This window comes from Parasteatoda tepidariorum, chromosome 4, assembly GCF_982258835.1.
Source record: "Parasteatoda tepidariorum strain Cologne lab strain chromosome 4, Ptep-v5.0, whole genome shotgun sequence".
NCBI classification, from domain to species: Eukaryota; Metazoa; Arthropoda; class Arachnida; order Araneae; family Theridiidae; genus Parasteatoda; species Parasteatoda tepidariorum.
In genome coordinates this window covers 92,643,019-92,665,552 of record NC_141758.1, presented here as the reverse complement: position 1 = coordinate 92,665,552, position 22,534 = coordinate 92,643,019, and the positions used below count along the sequence as shown (strand labels likewise).

General features: G+C 29.6%; 1 protein-coding gene across 3 annotated transcripts in view; it reads left to right on the top strand.

Moving 5' to 3' along the window:
* LOC107452325 (WD repeat-containing protein 47) overlaps positions 1-22,534 on the top strand; it is a 48,704-nt gene that overhangs the window by 13,367 nt on the left and 12,803 nt on the right. For all 3 annotated transcript variants that reach the window (XM_043048611.3, XM_087161696.1, XM_043048612.3), the window contains 3 exons: positions 13,017-14,822; positions 19,564-19,714; positions 22,101-22,294. In XM_043048611.3, coding sequence (XP_042904545.2) covers positions 13,042-14,822; positions 19,564-19,714; positions 22,101-22,294 — 2,126 coding nt within the window. In that variant the 5' untranslated portion in view covers positions 13,017-13,041. The remainder of the gene's footprint in view (positions 1-13,016; positions 14,823-19,563; positions 19,715-22,100; positions 22,295-22,534) is intronic.

Sequence of the window (22,534 nt, the reverse complement as noted above, 5' to 3'; positions counted from 1 at the left end):
CTTGCATCCTGACCAGTTTAGTTGCGTGCCTTGTCATTTTCATACAAAGATAAAAATATTCGATAAGAGATACTGTTCCCAATATAAAAGTTGCAAGTCATTCAATCCGTGGGCGATCTTTTTCGCCCATTAATTGCTTCGTTTTTTTTTCTCCGATTGAAAATTGAAAGCATTGCTCGATATTTATGTCACAGATGTTTCCTTGAGGCCAAATGTTTTGTTATTAGTGAATTGACCATGAAACATGCTTTTTGTCTACAAATCGTTCGCAATCGTGTCTATCCCGAGGCTTGCATGTTTGTTGCTCTGAACGATATACATTGCTTTCATTGTATACATTATTAGCTCCGATTATGTATACTTTGACTAGTTTATCGTGCATGACCATGTCTTACAGCTGGTCTTTTCGGCAGTATAGAACTTTATTATAAATATTATTTTAAAATGATTTAAAAAAAGCGACATTTATTGTCCCTAATTTTATGTAGGAAATTTTATTTATTTTGAGTTTAACATTTTTAATGCTTTTTCTAGTTATAGAGAAATTCTATTCGAATGGAGCTTCAAATATTGATTCCTTTCGTTCGAGAATTTTTCTTTAATATCCTATATGAAGATATGCCTCTAGATACCCAAATATCAAATTTAGAATTTCAGCCTTGTGCGTTAATGTGATTTTGAAGATATAAACTTGGATCAATTTTTAGCTGCCACGGGCGGAATAAGTAAATACTGCATCTCTGGAACCCCTAAAACATTTTAAATTTATTTTCGATTTGATATAAATTTTCTTTTTGCCGTGGAAAACGCTCGTAAATTTTTATAGTTATATGAATTTATAATGTAGGAAAAGTGAAATGCAGATAAAATTTTTTTTTATCTATATATATGTACTACGTAAATTTAATTTTAAATTATCAGCTTTAATATTTTTTTTTTAAAAAAAACTTCCATCAGTGATGTTTAGATACGCAATTTGAAAGTATGTATTTTTAATCAATGATGAGAAAAGAAAGATATTTGATTACATTTACAGCGAAGCTATTAAATTGAGTTGCTTAATCTTTACCTACGCTGAGTTTTCATAAGTTAAGTTGATGGGGATAAAAATCTTGCTTTTCTTCTGTTTGCTAATAAATTGAATTTCCGATTCTCTCACTCTAAAAAATTATGTTTTTTGAACACTTTTTCGTTTGGAGTCGGGACGTGCTATTTACAGCATGTTGGAAATGAAATTACCATGCCATTCCAAAAAGGTTGAAACTTCTATCACATATTGTTGAATGGATAGTCTGGATTGGCATATTTTATTGTAATAAATGTTAAAATCTTCTTTCAAATTTTGCACAATTTTTAAATCGTTATTATAATTTGCTATCCAAAATCTAGTTTTATTTTATTCAAAAATGAAAGTTTATTAATGAAAATTAGAAAGCGATTTCGAAAATCTACTATTTATAAAATCGTTTGCTCACTTAATTGGGTATAATATGAAAAAAACACAACTACTTCGATTTAGTAGGAACAACATATGACGCAATGCTAAACGAATGGAATTTAGTTGTTGTTTATTTAGTTATTGTTATTAGTAGTTGTTGTTATTTGCTTTAGCTGTTGTTGTTTATTTAGTTGTATTTAATTTCAATAACTTTTCTTTATAATGCAATAAAATCTGGCGAGCAGCTATTTAATCGATCGAACACTTCGTTTGTTTATTTGTGGCTTGAAGTTAGGCTCGCAGAAAATGCCGTCCATGGGTTAAATTTAGTAGGAACAACACAACCTGTGACGTAGGCTATATTATACCCAATTGGGTATAATATAAAAGAAACACAACTACTTCCACTTAGTAGGAATAACATTTACCGTGACGCAATGCAAAGTTCTGTTGTTGTTGTTGTTGTTGTTGATTTACGTCGCACTAGAGCTGCACAATGGGCTATTGGCGACGGTCTGGGAAACATCCCTGAGGATGATCCGAAGACATGCCATCACAATTTTGATCCTCTGCAGAGGGGATGGCACCCCCGCTTCGGTAGCCCAACGACCTGCACGCGAAGTCGAGCACTTTACGGTAGCACAGTTTAACGAAGACCAATACCGCACACCCTCGGTCCCTACGCAGACTGATCCAAGTGGGTCACCCACCCGCACACTGACCGCAGCCAGTGATGCTTGACTTCGGTGATCTGATGAGAACCGCGTCTTAACGATCAGTCCACTGCGGGACCAATGCTAAATTCAATGCCACTATCCACATAAATGCCACTATCCACATAAATCAATTATTAATCAAAAATCGAATATCAATTACTTTTCTTTATAATACAATAAAATCTGGTGAGCAGCTATTTAAACGATCAAACACTTCGTTTGTTTATTTGTGGCTTGAAGTTAGGCTCGCAGAAAAATCCGTTCATGGGTTAAATTTAGTAGGAATAACACAACCTGTGACGTAGGCTATAGTATACCCAATTGTTCGTCTTTTTCTCACATAAGATAAAGTACATAACTTCGTAAGTTTCTGATGTTGGATGGCAACATTCTAAAAAGGTTGCGATGACAGACATTGACATTTTCCATCAAGGGTATTTCCTTAATGAGTGAAAATCACAATTCAAATACAGTGTAACATGTATGTTTTCTAAAATGCTAAGTAGTATTAGTTATAAAAAATGGAAAGTACCGTTACATGCATACATAGATCAGATCAAAGCTGTGAAGAATTTTGTAATCCGATTAATTTGTTAAGAAGATTATTTCTAGTTGCCGATTGAAAAATCAATCCAATTCATTGAGTTTTAGAAAATCGTTCTTTCCTTCCATCTTTTCTTCATTCATTCTTTAAGAATGGTATTGTAGTAAAATATTATTTCAATACTTCTTAGAAAACGCAATATATTTATCTGAAAGGTTAGCAATATTTTAATGATAATCGGAATCATCAAATTAAATTCTTAGTTATATAAATTGAATTAATGCTCCACATACGTGGGCTGTTTTGCTGCTGAATCCATTCCAAATGAGTTGTAATGTGGCGATCACTTAGAACAGTGTTTCCCTAACTTATGACTTTTGTGTACCCTTTCTAAATTCTTCGTAACCCTGTGTACCACTAATACAAAACTGAATGCATTTTTTACTATAAAAAATTGCGCAAAAGTTAAAAATCACAACTGGCTATTGACACCACTAATTATTAACTGTTAAATCAGCAAAAAATAGCCAATAGAAAAATACGTAATCGTAAATTTTTATGGCTAGCTTTGTTTTTAAATAAAGAAATTTTGAAATTTTTGTTTGTTGCAAAATATTTCGCATAAGAACGCGTACCCCCGCTAAACTGTTCCGTACCCCTGGGGGTACGCGTACCACACTTTGGGAAACACTGACTTAGAACTTTAAGAGATATTTTCGTTTGAAGTAATAAACGTGTGCATTCTCCACTGAAATAAATAGAAAAGTAATCAAAGAGCAACTGTTTTGTATCCATGGTGTGATTAGCAGCTCATATATCTATATATATATAGTTAAAAATTTAGAGAAAACATTTGGAAAATGTAATAAAGATTTATGAAAAGAGAAGAAAAATAATTTAAAATAAATAAATATTGTATTGATATATTTTTATTGCTTTGGCTATATGAAAACAATATTAGAAAGCACTCTTTTTTGCGGATATAATCGTGTGAGCTGATGACGAGATTATATCTTTTCGTTATTTTGTTTTCGGCTTTTTAATTTTTTTTATTTTATAATTGGTATATATATATATACAAAGATATAAGACAAAGATATAGATTGGTATATATATATAAAGATAATTCCACGCAGAAAATAATTTTTAATTATTATTCATTTTTTAATTAATTTATTTAATAATAATTGAAGAACTGTCAACACACCCATTGTGACAATGAAAAAGCAGGTTTCTGGTTCAAAAGTTAAGATCCATTAAAACTATATTTTCATGGATAATGTCATTTTTATCTGTAATCTCGTGAGACGCTACATCTATGGAATAATTAAGAACAAACTATTAGAATTGAAATTCCAGCTCTAAGGATTTTATCGTTAAAGTTTAATCTTTCAGAGATGAAGGACAGACCGAAATTCTAGATTTAATAATCTAAAGAAGAAGCACCATTATTATTTAATTGTTATTTTCTTAAAAATCATTTTGATTCTAACGAGATTTCTTGTCAACACGCGTTACATCGAAACGAAGTTGATGATTCACTTCAATAATTATTCTCGGAATTCATAGCCCTAAAGAACCCTGATGAATTCTAAGCGTTTTTTGCACTGCTGATCAAGTTCGACAATGACATCTATCCCACGCACGCCGCTCTCTAATCTTTAATCTTTTAACTATACATCGCAGATACGAGGCAACAGGAAATAAAATTCCGCACGAAATTATTTCATTCATTGTCTTATGCGATCTGTAGTATCTACATTATGAAGCTTGGTAAAGAACTTGGTATGGTAGCCATCTTTAAATGTGTTTTTTCGGACCGTGACCGAAAGCACCCACTCAAACATTGTTTACTCACAAGGTGTCCGAACAAGTGAGTTGTAAATAAAATACGAACAGAAAACTATTTTAACGATGCAATTAACTTTTTGGACATCCATTTCCCTTGTTTGCTGTTCTATGCGTTGCACGTTTTACGAGGCTGAATTTTGTATTGGTTTTTTCCTTCTGATGTGTGATTAGGGTTTGGCGTACCATAAATTGCCTGAAATAAATGGAGCACTTTGAAGCACCTTAATCGGGATTTTGCTACTGAGGAGACGTGTGCTTTAGATTAAAATGAAGGCATCTTTGTAGCTTTGAGGAGAGGGAAAGATCAAGGTCATATTCGTGACCTGTTTCGCATGTGAAGACAAAGAAAAAATAAAAAAAATTCCAATTTCTATCTTGTACTATTTAGATGAAAATGCTACTAATTCTTACATAGTCTTACAAATACGGATTTTTAATTTTAGCTTCATGTGTAAAGAAAAGAAATAAATTCGAATCAATTAGTAAATTAGAGATCAATTAGTTTGAATAGTTCCAAAGAAAAAACAGTGAGACTGTTCAAAGGTAGAAGAGAAAGAAGGAGTTCTGTGATTTACTTTTTTTTTTTTTTTTTGCTGACAAGAGGAGATAGGCAATGCCAGCGTTAGCACTCCCTTATTTTAAATTTTTTTTAAAGGTTAAAAAAAATTGGTTAAAATTAAACTTGGAAAAAATTTAAATTAAAAATAAATTTGAGGAACGAAAGTTGAAATTTTTTTTTTCGTTGAGTTTCAAAGGTTAACCTTTGACAGATTAACTAAAATAATAAAATTGAAACAAAAATTATTTGAAAATACTCAAGATTCCTAAAAACAGTATTCTACTCAAAAATTTTATAAAATGAATTAAAAAGTAAATTTTGTTTGTTGCAAAGTTAAATTTTTTATTTGAATTTTTTCCTTACATTAGATTACTACAGTAAAAGTCAAAGGGAGAGCAAGATTTTCTTAAGTAAGCATGGAATGTGTATTGCTGACAAGAGAATCAAAACACATACATAATAGATTTTTTAGCAAGGAGCGAGTGGTTCAAAATTGGTAAACAGATGTTTATGACATATTTGCTCGATTCCTATTTAAAATAACCTGGTTTTTTATTTTTTTAGAAGTATTATAAATTAACGCCCCAGTAACGAATCTGCAGTACTATCTTCTTAAATCCAAATTTATCTGCTACCTCAGTACAGTCGGGCAAAAATCATTACTGTAAAAAATTCAGCCTAATCTAACAAAAATTTGCAAAGATTAAGTCTCTAAAAATTATGCATTTTTGTGTATAATTTTACTTTATGATGTTTTCGCTTAGGTGAAATTTATACAACAGTACTAAAAAAATGCAATAGATCCCTATAAAGTTAAATCTGTTATCGAATAGCATTTTTTTAAATGTGTTTTCTTAATTTAGCTATCTAATTTTATTAGAAACAACTTTAGAGAGATTTTAAAACGGATTATCAGCAATTTATTTATTTGCTTTTTTAAAAATTAAAAGAAATCTTAGAGAAAAATAATCTGCAGGTTCGGTAATAATCTGCAGCGCCCACTATCGTGCTGGTAGATTTTTGTTACCAGGATTAACTATATTCTATACGTAATAAGTAAACGCTATTATTAAGCTTTAGGTAGGTGATATTAAAAAAGATCTACTTTAATTATTTTTACATAATTCGACACTATGTGCATGTACATTTGGGAACATATTCCTCAAAGAAATTTTAAAAAAAAATGATGCGATAAATACAATAATTTTGGCATGTTTGTGCCTGTAATGGATGAAATAAATATTCACCGAGTTTAAATCTTGTTTTCTAAGAACAATGTTCTTTCTCATATTCACTTGTCGGCTCGATGAACAATTAAAATATTAGCATTGATAAACAGTTTCCGATTCTTTTGTTTAGCAATTTTTTTATCACTTTTATAGCATTTTATTACAAAATTGATAAGTCACTTTACCATTTAAAGATATCTAGTTTTAAGTTATGATTTTACCTATCTTGCTGTTAGCAAATGTCCTCAGAGCAATCTTCGCCGGTATTCGCGTTTAACCAGTAATAAAACCAGTAATATAGTAATCAAACCAGTACTTACAATAACCGATTTAAATATAACTTAAATCACAACATGTAGAGGAGGGCTGCCTATATTGTACCTTGTTTCACATTTAATTTATATCATTTACAGTCATAGTTTATCTCTTTTAATAATAAAACACTTTCATTTAGCTATTTATATTATTTTTTGGTAATATTTGTGCATTAAGTATTGTAAATCGATTTCGCAAGGTCTGCAAGTGGTACGATTTAAGAAACCGGTTGCCTGATTCGTACCACCTACTCTCTAAATCGTACCGCTCTCAAAAATATTGAGTATTTATGTCAGGGTTGGGCTTTTGCCGTCAAAAACTGGTTTTTGACATGACAGTGGTAAAAACCGTGTTTTTACCGGTAAAAACTGTCAAAAACCTACTGTTTTCTTTCATTTCTGGCATATAGCGGACAATACATTATTTTCACATAATTGCCTTTGTAAATGATTGAATAAATGAATGTTGTAAATGATTGCTATTGATTTTGCAACTATATACATGTATATGTTCTTATAGAAGGATATACATTCATATGGAAATATTGTAATATACTTATTGAAAATAGTGATACTTATTTTTATCATTATAGCTTGATTTGCAAAGGATTCAAAATTTTGCTCTTCTTAATTGTTAGAAATAAGCAAACAAACAAAAAAGCTTGGAATTGGAACTATTAATAAATTCAAGAACTAAAAAGAAGAATTTAAAATTTGGCATTTCTTAAATATTAGAAATAAGCTAAACAAAACTTTCAAAACTTGTAGCTACTAACAAACTCTAAGTCAAGAATGACTTGACATTCTTCAGTAATGTATTATGCCAAACAAAATGATGTTTGGAAAAGTTGAAAATTTTGTTTTGTATCGTAATATTTTACTTCAAATAGTATGTTTTGATATAATCATGTTGGGAAAATGCAAGAATCTGTTCTTAAATATCTTTTAACAACTTTTTTTCTAATTTTATTGCCTGAAATCAATTAATTTTAAATTACAAGCAGTTAAACTCAAATAAAAATACAGTTTTACTAAAACTATGAGTTTTTGACAGTTTTTGACGTTTTTGACAGAGGGGTTTTTGGTATGACGGTAAAAACCATGGTATAAACCGGTAAAAACCGTCATGTGCAGGGCTGATTGTGCTCCGGAAAAAATCCGTATTTCCGGATTTTTCGCTAGCAGTGATCCGGAAGTTTCCGGAGATCGAAGGTCCAGACGTTTCAAAAAATCATTGATCGCAGAAGTTTCCGAAAATCAAATTTTCAAAGGTGGAACTTAAAAACACAAGTTATTTGTTTGTAAGGGAGAGCCAGATACTTTATAAGCTTATATTCATGATTAATATTCATTTTTTATCAGTAAATAGTTGTTATAATCATTAACTCAAGAAAGAAAGACATATTTGTAAATTTTAATTACTTCTCCTGGTCATCATAGGTATATGTAAATGGTATAGGTATGTGTAAAATTTTAAATATATTTTAAGTAAACCAAGAAATATTGAGAAAAAGGGAGAAAAAAAAACTTGCTTAAATTTTTTTCTAATTTTTCAATTTAAACTGTTTTTTTTTTTTTTTTTTTTTTTTTTTTTTTTTTAACTCAAGAAATTTTCCGGAATTTTGACTTGGGCTCACAATCACCCCTGCATGTGTCAAAAACTTGCCAACCCTGATTTATGTTTAAGTGAATAATTAGACCATGACTAACCCAATCCAATTGCTAACATAATAAGCATTCAATAACACAATAGTAAAAGTGATATTAAATTTTTAACTGTTACAAATACAGTAACAGAATTATAAACCTATAAAATTTTACATGCAACAAAAATGGAATGGGACTTTTATGTGTGCTGCTTTTTAAGACTGCATCTTTATAGATCCCAAAACCATCGTTCTATTTTTATTTTTAGAAATAGGGAATTTGACAACATAGTCTTCAACATAGAAGGTACTGGGACAGATCGTTTATTTCCGATAGATTCACGTATAGAATAAGATTTTCTACTATCAATCTAATTAAAGATTGACGCTTCAGAATAGTTAAATCCGTTTAAACATTGTTTTCAACTGTTTCTGTCTTAGGTATTATTAGCCTTTCTCAACAGATGAAAAGTTTGGTAATTGGTGAAAGTTAGTTCAGAAATAGTTCTCAGCCACATTTTACAGTTTGGGTGAAGTATGGTTTTAAACACGACCTGTTCAGTAGTTGATACATTGCTCTTAAATCGTACAAGTATGGTTTAGGCTACTGCGTGACGTTTTCACGACGTATTACTCCAAGCCTCAAACAACAGTTTGCTAACTATGAAACAAGTAGAACATAAGAAAATAAGTTGCGAATATGATGTATTAAATAATCAGTACATTACCTTAGCTCTGCTATAAATTACATTGAAAAATCTGCAAAACCGATTAACTTAAATTAAAACTTAACGCAAGCTCACAGCGACTTGAGTCTTCTTGAATATATCTCCATATGAAAAAAGCTTCACAATTTATCCGCAAGAGCGTTCCCTATACCAGCGGTTTTTCTGTTACAAACGGTCTTTTTACTAAAAAAGTATTTTGGAAATTTTTTTAATAAAGAATGAAATTTATTAATTGTTTCATCAATAACAGTCATAAAGTTGGTTTTATATTAGGCAGTTGAATTCATAGGTCTGCATCGGCTTTTTGTGTAGTTTAGTTTTTGGCTTATGCGTAGATCAAATTGAATAAAATAAGTTGAATTATTGATTTTAAAAAAGATTTTTTTTAAAGCTGTTAGAATGAATATCGGGCAAAAATAATTCTTTATTCTTGAATTCGGTTATTTTAGTTTGAATTTTAAAGTTTGATGAGAAATACTTATGTGTGAAAAAGATAATAAATAATTATGGAATTTTTTTTAAATATTTTTTTTTCATTGAATAATGTAATTAAATAATTTCATAAAATTATCCGGACCATTAATAAAATAAAATAACTATTAAGGTTTAAAAAGTAATTTTTGATTAAAATAAAGAGCCCTAACTCGCGGAACCCTAGGGTTCCGCGAAACAGCTTTTGGAAACCATTGCTCTACACAGTGCTTCTTCAGAAATTAGAGGTATGATTTAGTTAAGCAGCTCTTCTCTGAAGTAAAAATAAATGCATATTCATATAAAAATGTAAAACTAGGAAAAAAACAGTATTTTAAAAATCCATTTGATAAGACAGTAGGATTTATATAAAATTTTTGAACAATACTTAAAATTTTTTATTAACTATTATATTTTATTTGTTATTGATTTTGAAACACTATTAATATTAGTCTAAGGCTTAGCTAAATAATAATAATCATTAAAACAAATTTAAAAAATAATTTTTTTTAGAGTACTAACAGTGCTGTATTTTATAATACTTTGTATTTGAATATTTACTAAGAGAATCAATTTAATTTTATTGTCACTTATAGCATGTTGAATGAAATCTCGTATTAAATTTATTTTTTCAAAAATCGCTATAATTTATCTTAGTTTTAATTATATGAAATTGATAGAACGAGAAATAAACGTTCCTCAAAGCGAAGATAGTACTACAAGATGCTCTAATTTAAATAATTTATGCTCATATAATTATCGAACTTAATAACTTTTGTTTGATCATGAGCGATTGGAATAAAAGTAATGAAATGTTGCCAGTTTACTTATTAAATATTTAATAATTCCGCACCACTCTTCTTTTATCTTAAACGCAAATCTATACACCAGGTGTCGTAAAAACAGGAGCATCCATTGACATCAATTTTCTTCTCTGGGTGTCACGTTCATAAAGTGGTAATGAACTAGTCGCGACACACAGTCAAACCTAATTAAGCAAACGACTCTTTTATGAGTTTTCTTAATTTATTAAACGAAAAAAATTAAATGAATAAAAATAATAATCGTAACGAAGGTGTTTAGAGGAAAGAAACTACTAGCCTCCGGGTGGGCCGTTGACCCCACCTTTTCGATAGGGAGCAATGAGAGTGAAGGCTCTCGCGCGCGACACGCTGCGTTACACTTTTTAATATTTTTTTTTTATTTGTTTATCATTTTATTTTATTTTTCTCCTTCCAACCTGCCGGTTTATTTTCTGACAGAATCAAAGCTCTTCACCTCATCGTTCGCAATCACATGCGCCGGTGTTCCGTGCGGCAATTCAAAGCATGAAGGTGGGTGTATTGTTTCGTAATTTATGATGGGAAGCGGAATTTTTGTTCATTTTACAAATGAGTGTGAGTGTTCTCATAATAATTTGTGTATGTTTTTGTGGTATGACTAACAAAAAAAAAATATAGTCGAAAGCTAATTTTAATTTTTCGTTCAACACTTCATTCTGCTTTATTTTACTAGTTCATTTAAAATTTATTTATATATAGCTTTAGTAAAGATTGAATATTGTGATATTAATATTCTAGTTTTACATTTTAGTTAATAAGTTTTACAAAATGAGTGAAAATTTTTTTTAATTTAAAATTTTGTTGGAATTGAATCACTAATGAGAGATATAATTATCTGATTAGTAGTGCACTTCAGGTTTAACTCCATTCTAACTTTTTTAGATTTAAAATTTTGTCGAAGAATTATTTTTAATTTGCATTATTAATATTATTATTTTTATTAACTATTTGCTGTTTGTGGAATCGTTCATGGAATCCTGGGATCCCTTAAATTTGAAAATCCTTCCCATCCCCCAAAAAACTCATACGTTTTGCTTGCAATTGTTTTTTGAAAGAGGAAAGTTTTTCCCTTATTTTTTTTTCTTTCCTTTAAAAAAAAATAATTCGTTAATTTTTCCTATTTACAGCTATTTATTATTCCAAAAGACCAACATTAATAAATAAAATAAAAATAAATAAGGTGCGTGGGAATTAAAAATTCTTTTATGAAAATGATGATTATAAAGGTTTTTTTTCTACTTTTGTTTCAAATTTAATAATAATGCATTATATTGTAGATTTTTTTATTTCTCCAAGAATGAAAAAATTATCCTTTGTTTATTCCTTATTTCATTCTAATACAGTATAGTTTCGTAGCTTTTATTGAGATCCATTATTTATTGTGAATATTTGAGAAGTAATAGTAGTACTAATGAAAAATCTAAAGTTGTTTTAAAAACTTTTACAATCATAAAGTAACTTTTTAATTTGTTAAAAATTATTTGTAAATGTTAAACTAACATGTATATATTGTAAGACAAAGTTTTTTTTCTTTTTCGTCTTTACAATATTGCTTATTTATAGTCGCCTACTTGTTCCTCATTAGGTTTTGATTTTTTGAAACTATGTTTAAAATAATATAGTTTTTAGTCTCTAGTCCACAGCACTGTTTATCCTGCAGCATAAGAGAGGATATACGGAACGAATCATACAGATTGCAGGAATTATTTTTAAAAATGTATAATAGCCATTAAAAGCAAATTCAGAAGACCAAGTTTTGAGTGCGTTATTACTGTTATTGTAATTATTATTTTATTTGCTTAAAGTGGGTGGAACTAAAATTTTAAAATGTAATTTCATTAAAGTATTTAATGTTTTATTAATTTACTTTCATTTTCACATGTTTTCCTTTCCCCCTTTATCTTTTTATTTATTTATTTACTGGCTGTCTGGCTGCCGGTGAAATATCAAGAAAAAATACTTTTTCTTAATAAAAATATTAAACGTCGATGAATATGTCTGTATTTGTAATAAAAATATGTTAAGATTTTTTGTTAACTTGTAAAGCTTATTAATGTTTGATTAATCCATTTTTTTCCCTTTAGAATATTGATTTAAGTGTTTCGGAAGAAAAATGTTCATTCAATGAAAAAAAAAAAATTTTTTTTATGTATATACAATTAAGAAGGTTTTCGGTGAATTTTGAAAAATTTTAAACTTTTGCAATAAAGTAAATTTAATCAGTAAAGTAAATGTATTAAGTTTGTTTTATAAATTAATATTTTCCTTATCATTAATTTTGTTTATTTTTTACTAAATATTTTAATAGAAATTTATTAAAATTAATATTTTAATTCATCAGAACTTATAAATTATTGCAGTGAAATAATTTATTTATTATCCAAAACGCACTTCGAAGTGTCATATTTATTGAAAATGAAATACACATTCGAAAATAGAAAAATAGTTAAGAAAATGATTTTATAAATGTTTTTTTTTCTTTCTAGTTTTCCCATATTAACTACATAGAATTAGTTTTATTAACTACATAGAATGATATTTATGTTTTAATTTTAGGGTAAAAAAGCCTTAACAGCTTTTAAAAAATATCATTTGTTTGGTTTTTTGCACAAGTTGTAATAATCTGTTAATATGGATGTGCTATAAATTATTTTCATTTATAATTTTTTTCCCTTCAGGTTTGCTGCATAGTGGCTTCCCATAATGCCTTCAGCTCACCTGACTTTGAATGAAGAAGACGTCATCAAATTATTGCTGGAGTTTTTATCGAATCGTGAACTTAGCATATCCCAACTTTCAGTGGAAAGAGAAACTGGTGTCATCAACGGGACATTTTCCGACGATATTATCTTCTTGAGACAGCTTATTCTAGATGGCCAGTGGGACGAGGTACTTGAATTTGTGCAGCCACTGGAAGGACTGGACAATTTTGACTCGAAACAATTTCACTACATAGTTATAAAGCATAAGTACATTGAATTACTATGCATACGCTCTGAAACGGGTATTTTTCAAAACGTGGATGTGGCGGTAGAGGAAGTGGTCAAAAGTTTAGCTGATCTTGAGAAATACTGTCCTTCAAAAGAGGACTATAATAACCTGTGTCTTTTAGTGACATTGCCACGACTATCTGACCACTTTGATTATCGGAACTGGAACCCAAGTAACGCACGAGTGAATTGCTTTAAAGCCGTGTACCCTTTAGTTGAAAAGTTTTTACCTCTGGATAAAAAAGGGGCCGAGTCTCAAACAGCTAAAGGTGATAGATTAATTCAGCTGATCATTAAAGGTGTCTTATATGAATCATGTGTTGAATATTGCCAACAGAGAGCTACAAGCTCATCTTCTGAATTGCAGGAGATGGGCTTCTCACATATTCTAAATGGTACCGGCTTTAGTGACTCTGATCTCAGTTTGTTATCGTGGCTGCAGTGCATTCCCCCAGAAACATTTTCATACCCGTTTGAGCAAAAGACGCTCAGTGTGGATGTTGAACAATTAGACAAACCCTCTTTAGAAGCTTCTTGGTCTGAACAAATCCTAGTCACACCGATAAAACCAAAAATATTTCCTCATTCTGCCATGCCTTTCACTCGATTGAGGAACTCTGACTTCATGTCTAAGTCTCTGACTCCCAATCTAGATGGGCTTGGGAACGGCCGTAATGCGATGGCTTATTCCGTAGGAGACCTCACCAATATGTCTAGATCTTATGCTGGATTTCATTTGACTGGTAAGAAGGGTATGAATACATCTGTCGATCGACTTTTTGAAAGCAGTGATGTGTTTAGCACGAGTTGTGCTGATCTTCAATTTGATCTTGACAAAAATCACGTACCATCTAAAGGAAAGTTTACTGTTCCACCTAAAATTGTGGAGCAAGTGAGCCCAAAGGCAGAAGATAGTTCGCAACCACACATACCCGACAAAGAGAACGTTACCAAAGATTTCGGGCTTGAGGAAGACTCCCTAAAGCCCTCTATTAACGACGCAGCCAAACTTCCAAAAGTGCCCGAAAAATCTTTAGAACCTGCGGATAAAAACAATGTATCGGAGCTATGGAGGGACTTTCATAGACGGCAACTCTTAGTCAGGAATGCTCAAAATGAGGCAACAAATTTAGAGGCGTCTGTGCTGCAAGAGACGCAGAATATTCAAACACCGGCTCAAAGTGCACAGTACCCTGTGGATGCTTCAAACAATACTTACGTTTCTCTTCCAGCTGGAGTTTCACAGCTTACTCTCTCTAAAATGCAAAATGTAAATAGCTTTCCTACTAGTACGCCTAAACCTTTTGGCAATAGGATTTTGACGCCTGAAATCCATAGTTCTCCCATTTTGAATCGAAATGAAAGCAATTCAATTGAGGATACTTCTCTTCGTTCATTGCCACCTGTACCAAGGAACATCAACGCAGCTACTAACAACTGCGATCCAACTAAAAATGCTAATCTTGGGTTACAACAGTGTGACATACCTTCAAAGTAATTATTATTTTTTTAATCATTAAATTATTTAAGCTGTTGTGATATTAGCTGTTTAATAACTACACAATTGAACTTTTTTCATACAAAGATGGGTAATTTGAAGTAACATGGTTAAAATTTGATCTTTAGTAATTCCAAATTTTTGCCACTACTTAGTAATTAATTGTTAAAATTAGAAGTCTGATTTAAAGGAAATCTTGAAGTTTAACTGCTGTCTAAATTTCTAAATTAATTTAAATTTTCTTTCCGCCAATTTCAAAATTGAATATTTTTATAACTTAGCCATTTTAAGCTAAGAGTTATCATAGAATTTTTCTTGTGATTCCAAGTAGCGTGTTTGCAAATGAAGTGTATTTGTGAATGGCTTGGTGCAACATAGTGATATAATGTTTAACAAAGGGGACATTCTTAATTCGAACTAATCATCGGTATTATTTTCAAATAGGTATTTTACTAGTTTCTGAAATTTCTTCTTGTAATTAGCACAGTATGTAGTTCCGAGGAGCCCTAGAGTTCAGTGATAGGATTACAGTGGTTCCGCAAGTTAGGATTATTTTATGTAATAGTATCCCGTCAATAATTTATTTCAAACAGTTGTTTACATGAACTTATTTTTGTAAAATTCCAATGAAAAAAAATTAGTAATTATTTTAATAAAAATCGAGCTTTTCAATTCAAAATAAAATAAATTAATTCAAGAATAAAGAAGTACGTTTCTTTAATTTTTAACATTTATAATTAGTGTTTTTTGAAAACCACAACACACCATTTTTTTATTCGTTTTCAAACTATGCAGCAAGAGCAATTTTCTAATACGAAATACTTCCTTTTTCTCATTAAATATTTTTAAAATAGTTCGCTGAAAGAAGCTCAAATATTTCGGGTTCCATAGCCGAAAAAATTTGGTCAATGATATTGAGCAAATTATAAATTATCTATCTCCAGTGGCCCCCATCCCCCTCAAGCTCTTGGGCGCATTCTAGGGCAAATTCTAAAGTCCCCCCCCCAAACTATTCTTTTTATTTAGTGTAAAAATTCCCCCCCCCCAAGCTTTAAGTGGGCGCATCGTGTGCCCCCTCCCCCCTGGTGGGGACCCTGTCTATCTCTTATTCAATATATTAATATACATTTTTCTCAGAATTCTATCTATTTATGGTCTAAACAAAGATTTCCAAAGATAAGAGTTATGAATTCAATTGCACAACTGAAACAATTTGAAATCAATTTTTTAGTTTGAACTGATCCAACACTTGCTAAGGAAGAACGGCAATGTAATTTGATACTCAAAATTATTTTCATTTTCTCTTTATTAAAATTCAATATTTCAAAAAATAAATTTCTTTCTTCCTTTCAAAAAGAAAAAAAAAAAAAGGCTGAATTTTATTCTAGCTTCATATTCTACTGGCGAAATTTTTTTTAATTTTCTCGTGGGAGAATTATGCGTCTCAAAGGGTGCGGTGATACTTTTTTTTCGCCTCTGCGCAATTTTTGTCGTATTTGATGCGCTTTAGCACGTAGGCGGAATCGCTGATTATTGTAGATCATCAACAAAAATAATTTTAAAGTTAAGTTTATTTCTTGTTAAATATCTTAGTTTAATACAATTCTTTATAATAGCGTTTGTTGCTTTTTTTCTTATCCATGCATATATTTGTTAATTCGAGCACTCCCCCCCCCACCTTGCTCAATGAGTTCGAAGTCCACTGTAATATATTAATTTTTTTTCTATTTCTTTGTCAGCCATAAAAAATTGAATTTTGAAATTTTACTTATATATTTTTATTTCTTTACCCATTATGATTAGGATGATCATTTGAGAAACCCCAAATCAAATGTTTCTCTTTTCCCTCCAAAGTGCGTTTTAAGTCATTCTTTTTAATGTTTCAGCCCTCCATTGAATCAGGGGTGATTGCGCTCCGGAAAAAATCCGGATTTCCGGATTTTTCGCTCACCGCAATGTTTTTGAAAACCACAATTCAACGTATTTTATTCGCTTTCAAAATATGCATACACCAAGAATCCATAATACTAAATATTTCATTCTTCAATTTTTCACTTTAAATATTTTCGAAATAATTCACAATAATGTTTTTTTTTTTTTTTTGGTTTATATATTTACAGTTGTTAATGAACTTTTTTAAATATAATGCTGGGGTTCTGCTAAAAAAAAGTAGAACATTTCGTATTCCTTAGCCGAAAAAATTTGGATACCACCATACTGAATCATTTAATTTTATTGTGTAATACCTGAATATTAATGGTCCTCGTAAGTCCTCTTTTTAACTATTAATGGTTTCCTTTTCTCCTTTGTCTAAAATGTGTTGTAAGCTCTGTGTTGTAAGCTTAAATTTTTTTTTTTTTTTAATATACATGTATACTTGTAGTTGTTACACGTCATCTACTTATTTTTATTCATCCAAATTTAAAATGACCATTAAAGAATCTTGTTTCTTGGTTAAAGTAGCCTTTGTATGTTTTGGAAAGTATTTTAGTATACATATATAGCAGGGTTGGGGTTTTGGACGTCCTAAACTGGTTTTGGACAGGACACGTGGGTTTTACTGTCTTAAACTGGATAAAACTGTCCTAAACTGGGTAAAACTGTCCTAAACTGGGTAAAACTGTCCTAAACTGGGTAAAACAGTCTTAAAGTGTCCAAAACCTTGAACTTTGGTAAAAGGTAAAAATTCTATAGGTGTAACCATTGTACACATAATAATTACATGTATCAATAAATATTTGATATTTTTTATACAATTTACTATAACTTATTAAAAGAAAATAATACAATATAATAGGAAAAGGTTTATAATTTTTGAAGCTCCACAATTCATTGAACAACAAAAGTGAATACCTAATCCTTTAAATATAAATATGCTTTTAATACTGAAAAATAATATTTTTGCATAAGGATAAATATGGCAATATTAAAAAAAAAAAAAATTTTTTAAACATAAATATATTAGTTTAAATAGAAAATACAAAATAACTAAAAATTGTATTAACAGTTTTGAAGGGCATAACATCAGTTTCAGTTACTGACACTGGTGATGTATCACCACTATGCTAAGAGAATTGAACATGAATGAAATAAAAGTATTCTTGAGTAGTACTATAGACAAATAAACCTGTTTATGACGAATCAAGCACTTAGTCCCTAATATTTTAACCTGTATGGCAAGGCCAAACTTCAGTTATGTACTATTGAATGAGAGGACCAATTGAACTTGATTACTGATTAATCTTCCTTTGTTTAAATTGAAGAATTATTCAATATTAATAAAACATTATACAGTACAGAACCCGTTATCCGGAATTCCGAAAACCGGAAAACCAAAAAACCGGAACAAAATTCAATAAATTTTCCCGCCATTTTTTTTGAAAAAAAATTTTTTCCTCATAAAATTTTAGGATTTTTCTTTCTTTTTTGAAAGATGTTTACCTTACAATCATTTTGGAAATAATCATTAGTGTATTACATTATCGTTTTTTCTTCTTTTTAAGATTATTACCAAATATTTTTTTTAGTTGGGTTTAACAAAAAAAAAAAAACGGCTTTTTGCAGCGATTCAGAAAACCGGAAAAATCAGTTATCCGGAATAGCGATGGTCCCGATCGTTCCGGATAATCGGTTCCCTACTGTACTTTTAAAAACAAATATTCTCTAGTATATTTAATTATCAATATGATATTAGTTCTATGTTTATTTTACCTCTTAAATATTGTGAAGATAAAATTGTGACATAATTTGAGTAAAAGGGTTTTAGACAGTTTTGGACAAAGGGGTTTTGGACAGGACGGTTTAAACCAGGGTTTAAACCGCGGATTAATCCATTCTGTCCTAAACCTTGCCAACCCTGATATATAGTGTTTACTGTAAAAGAAAACTTCTGGGCTCAATAAATTAATTTATTTGCCCCCTTGGTAATAAAATATTTGTTTATAGTTTTTTTATGTTTAATTTTGTGTGAATACATTGCCAGTTTGTGCAAAGCAAACACCTTGGAAGAAAACAGATGGAATAGGACGAAATAGAAATCGACAAAAAATATAATTATATGATTTTTATTTGATTTCTTTAAATTAAAATAATTATTTAAATCTTAACCGAAAGGTTACTTTAAATGCCACAAGGCATTTATAATTATTAGGTCTTTTTTCTTTATTTCCTTGCATTTTTTAACTATAAAAAAGCATAAAAAATCTCTCCGTTTAATTATTTAATAGTTTTACTATATTTTGTTTTTATTTATATGACAAAATAACACCTTTTAATACAATTGATCAGCATATACTCAAATGCTATTAAATTTTTACGCATAATTTGGATTTATTAAGTAAATTAACTTCAAAAGTAACTGCTGGCTAGGATAATTAACTGTAATTACCACCAATTTTCTTTTCATATTGTATTAAATTTTTATTTTTGAAATGATGAGGTATTTTGAAAATATCTAAAATAGGTATGTATTAGTTATTACTTCTCTGTGTAAAGTGAGAATTTTTGGAACTTTTTTTAAAAACTTAACTTTAACTTTTTTGTGCAAAGTATGTATAAATCTTATGCATAAATCTGCACATAAAAGTGCCAAAACGGACCTCAGAAATCATAACAGAAACCAAGTTTCAAATTAGCAAAGTTTGCCAGTTTAACATTGTATAACGTTATGTTGATTAAAAAATATTTCTTTCAAAATAAATTTTCTTTCTATTAACCTATTTCATTTTCCTTTCAAAGTGCTTGCCATTCTCAAAAAAGTAGCCCTGCTGGTTCCATTGGAAGAGGATCATGTTATTCACCTACACAAAGAGCTATTTCTCCAGCTGATACAGATAGTACACTGTACAGGCAGTCACCTGTACCGTCAAATTCAAACCCTGCGATTAAAGTAATTATTTTTATTTTATTCTAATTAACAAGAATTTTCTAGTTTTAATTTTTTATGTGTATTTTCATCATGTTGATGATTTATACTGAGGCAGAAACATTTTCGATTGCAATATAGATTATGATAATATGCTGTAAATTTCTTACAGTTTATAAACTGTATCTTATTTGTTTTGAAAACATAAGTAGGTTTATACTTTCATTGGGGTCTTCAGATAAGTTTTAGCAGTATTTTTTAGCTCATTTTTTTTTTTTTTTTTTTTTTTACCACTTAACCCTTAAACTGTCATTCTAGGATCTGGTTGTTTTCTCATGCAACAAATTGACTTTTCACCATTTCATTAAATGAAATTTTTTGTGCAATATTACCCTAGTAGCAGTCATAGGATTAATACTTTGAATCTATGGTCTATGTGCTCATACATTAATTTGTAATTTGTATTTAGTATCAACAAAATATGACCATAATGGGCAAAATTCGTTGTTTGAGCAGAAGTATACACTTTTCTATCAAAGAGAATTCTTTTGATTGCTAATGTTCACTTATTTTACTCTAAATCAATGTATCAAGTTTAGATTTTTTAAAAATTAATTTGTATATAATAAAATCAAGTTTGAAAGATAACTTAATGCCAGGGTTAGGGTTTTGGGCGTCCTAACCTGGTTTTGGACAGGACACGTGGGTTTTACTGTCTTAAACTGGGTAAAACTGTCTTAAACTGGGTAAAACTGTCCTAAACTGGGTAAAACTGTCCAAAACCTTGAACTTTGGTTAAGGTAACTATTCTATAGGTGTAACCATTGTGCACATAATAATTACATGTATCAATAAATATTTGATATTTTTTATACAATTTACTTTAACTTATCAAAAGAAAATAAGATAATGTAATAGGAAAAGGTTTATAATTTTTAAAGCTCCACAATTCATTGAACAACAAAAGTGAATAACTAATCCTTTAAATAGGGATAAATAATGTAATATGAAAAAATAATATTTTTTTTAAAAAAAAATCTAAATTTGTTTACTAAATTAACATTGTGACACATAATTTGAGTAAAAGAGTTTTGGACAGTTTAAAACAGTTTTGGACAAAGGGGTTTTGGACTGGACGGTTTAAACCGTGGATAAATCCATTCTGTCCTAAACCTTGGCAACCCTGCTTAATGCATATTTTTTTTAAAGATTATTTTTTAAACATACTTTAAACGAAATTTATTCCAGATACCTATGTTCTTTTTCACTGCTCTATTTCTGAACACTTATGATTCACAAATGTTTTCAAACCTCATTTTCTTTACGGAGATTTAAATATTTTAAAATATTAGTCAATAATACAATAAATAAATGCTAGATATGTGTACAAAATCAATCAAAATATTTAGTGTTCTGCCATCACTTGGAACTCTAACCATTATCATCAATCAATCAATATCATTCATCATGTATTATCATATGTAAACCTGGACTTCATTGTATATTTTTAAGAAATAAATAAAATAAAGTTCTTTGACTTTTGATCAACTCAGGGTGCTTTGTGGTCTAGTTCCTATATATAAATTAAGTTAAAACAATCATCTTTAAAATTTCTGATACTAGGAATGCCAAAGAGAATGATTCGAATCAGTTTAGCTCAATTATCAATTTTGCTTTAACTTTTGTTTTCTTACTCTACATGATAATCATGCTTGCTGTATTAAGTTATGTTAGCTAAACTTTTATGTAACTATACCAAATTTGTATTAATTCTTTTTTAATTGATTTGACTCTTTTAAAGTAAAATGTAATTAAATATTTAATTTGTTAGCAATATGTTCTTTTAGAAATAACTGTTTTGCAAAAATGTTTTATTAAAAATTTGACTAAAATTAATGAAACTGTCAAAAACTAACTAATATCAATAACTTGATAAAGACTTCAATTTTAATGTAACATTATTTTTGGAAATTACTTTTTCCTAAAATAAAACTTAAGTTATATTTTATTAAAAATTTCATTTGAAATTAAAATTAATATGAATAACTTTATGTAAGAGCCCAGTATAGTTATCATAGTTTTTAAAAGTTAAAAATTTTTAAAAATATTTGAGTGTTTGTATTAATTTTACATATAACAAGTACTTTTGATTAGTTATAGTATTAAATTTTAAGAAAAGTGAAGACATACTTATAATTTTGAGATTCTACTGGATGTAAATTCCTTGTCAATGCACTACATGCTAACTCTATAAGGGATCTTTATTTCCTTTCTTTTGGGTAAATATTAACTCTCAACCAATCACAGACTGTTAGCCACATGTCAAAACTCTCTAAACTATATCTAGGTATTCTAGATTAGGTACTCTGCTCTTTAACCATTTATAGCATGTGTATATTCAATTTTTCAGCAAATCACTTCTGTTTCTACTCGAATCAGTGATGGTAGTGACAGCAAAAAGCCCCATTTCGTAATAGTGACCCGATTAGAGGATGCGCAAGCAATACGCACTGCGGAATTTCATCCTTCTGGACAGCTGTATGCCATTGGTTCTAACTCAAAGACCTTGCGAATTTGTGCTTATCCCAAAATCACAGACGTGAGGTGAGTACCCAATCATAGTTAACTTAGGTATTTGGTTGCTCTTTGTGTTAAATTGAAGTGATTCTTAGTTAAATTTTTCATGCATCCCAAGTTCTTTATATTAGATTAGAATGATTCAGTTCTTAAGTAGATTCTTCATGCATTCCAAATTTTCGATGTTAGATTCGAATGATACTTAGTTAAATTTTTCATGCATCCCAAGTTCTCCATGTTAGATTAGAATGATTCGTAGTTACATTC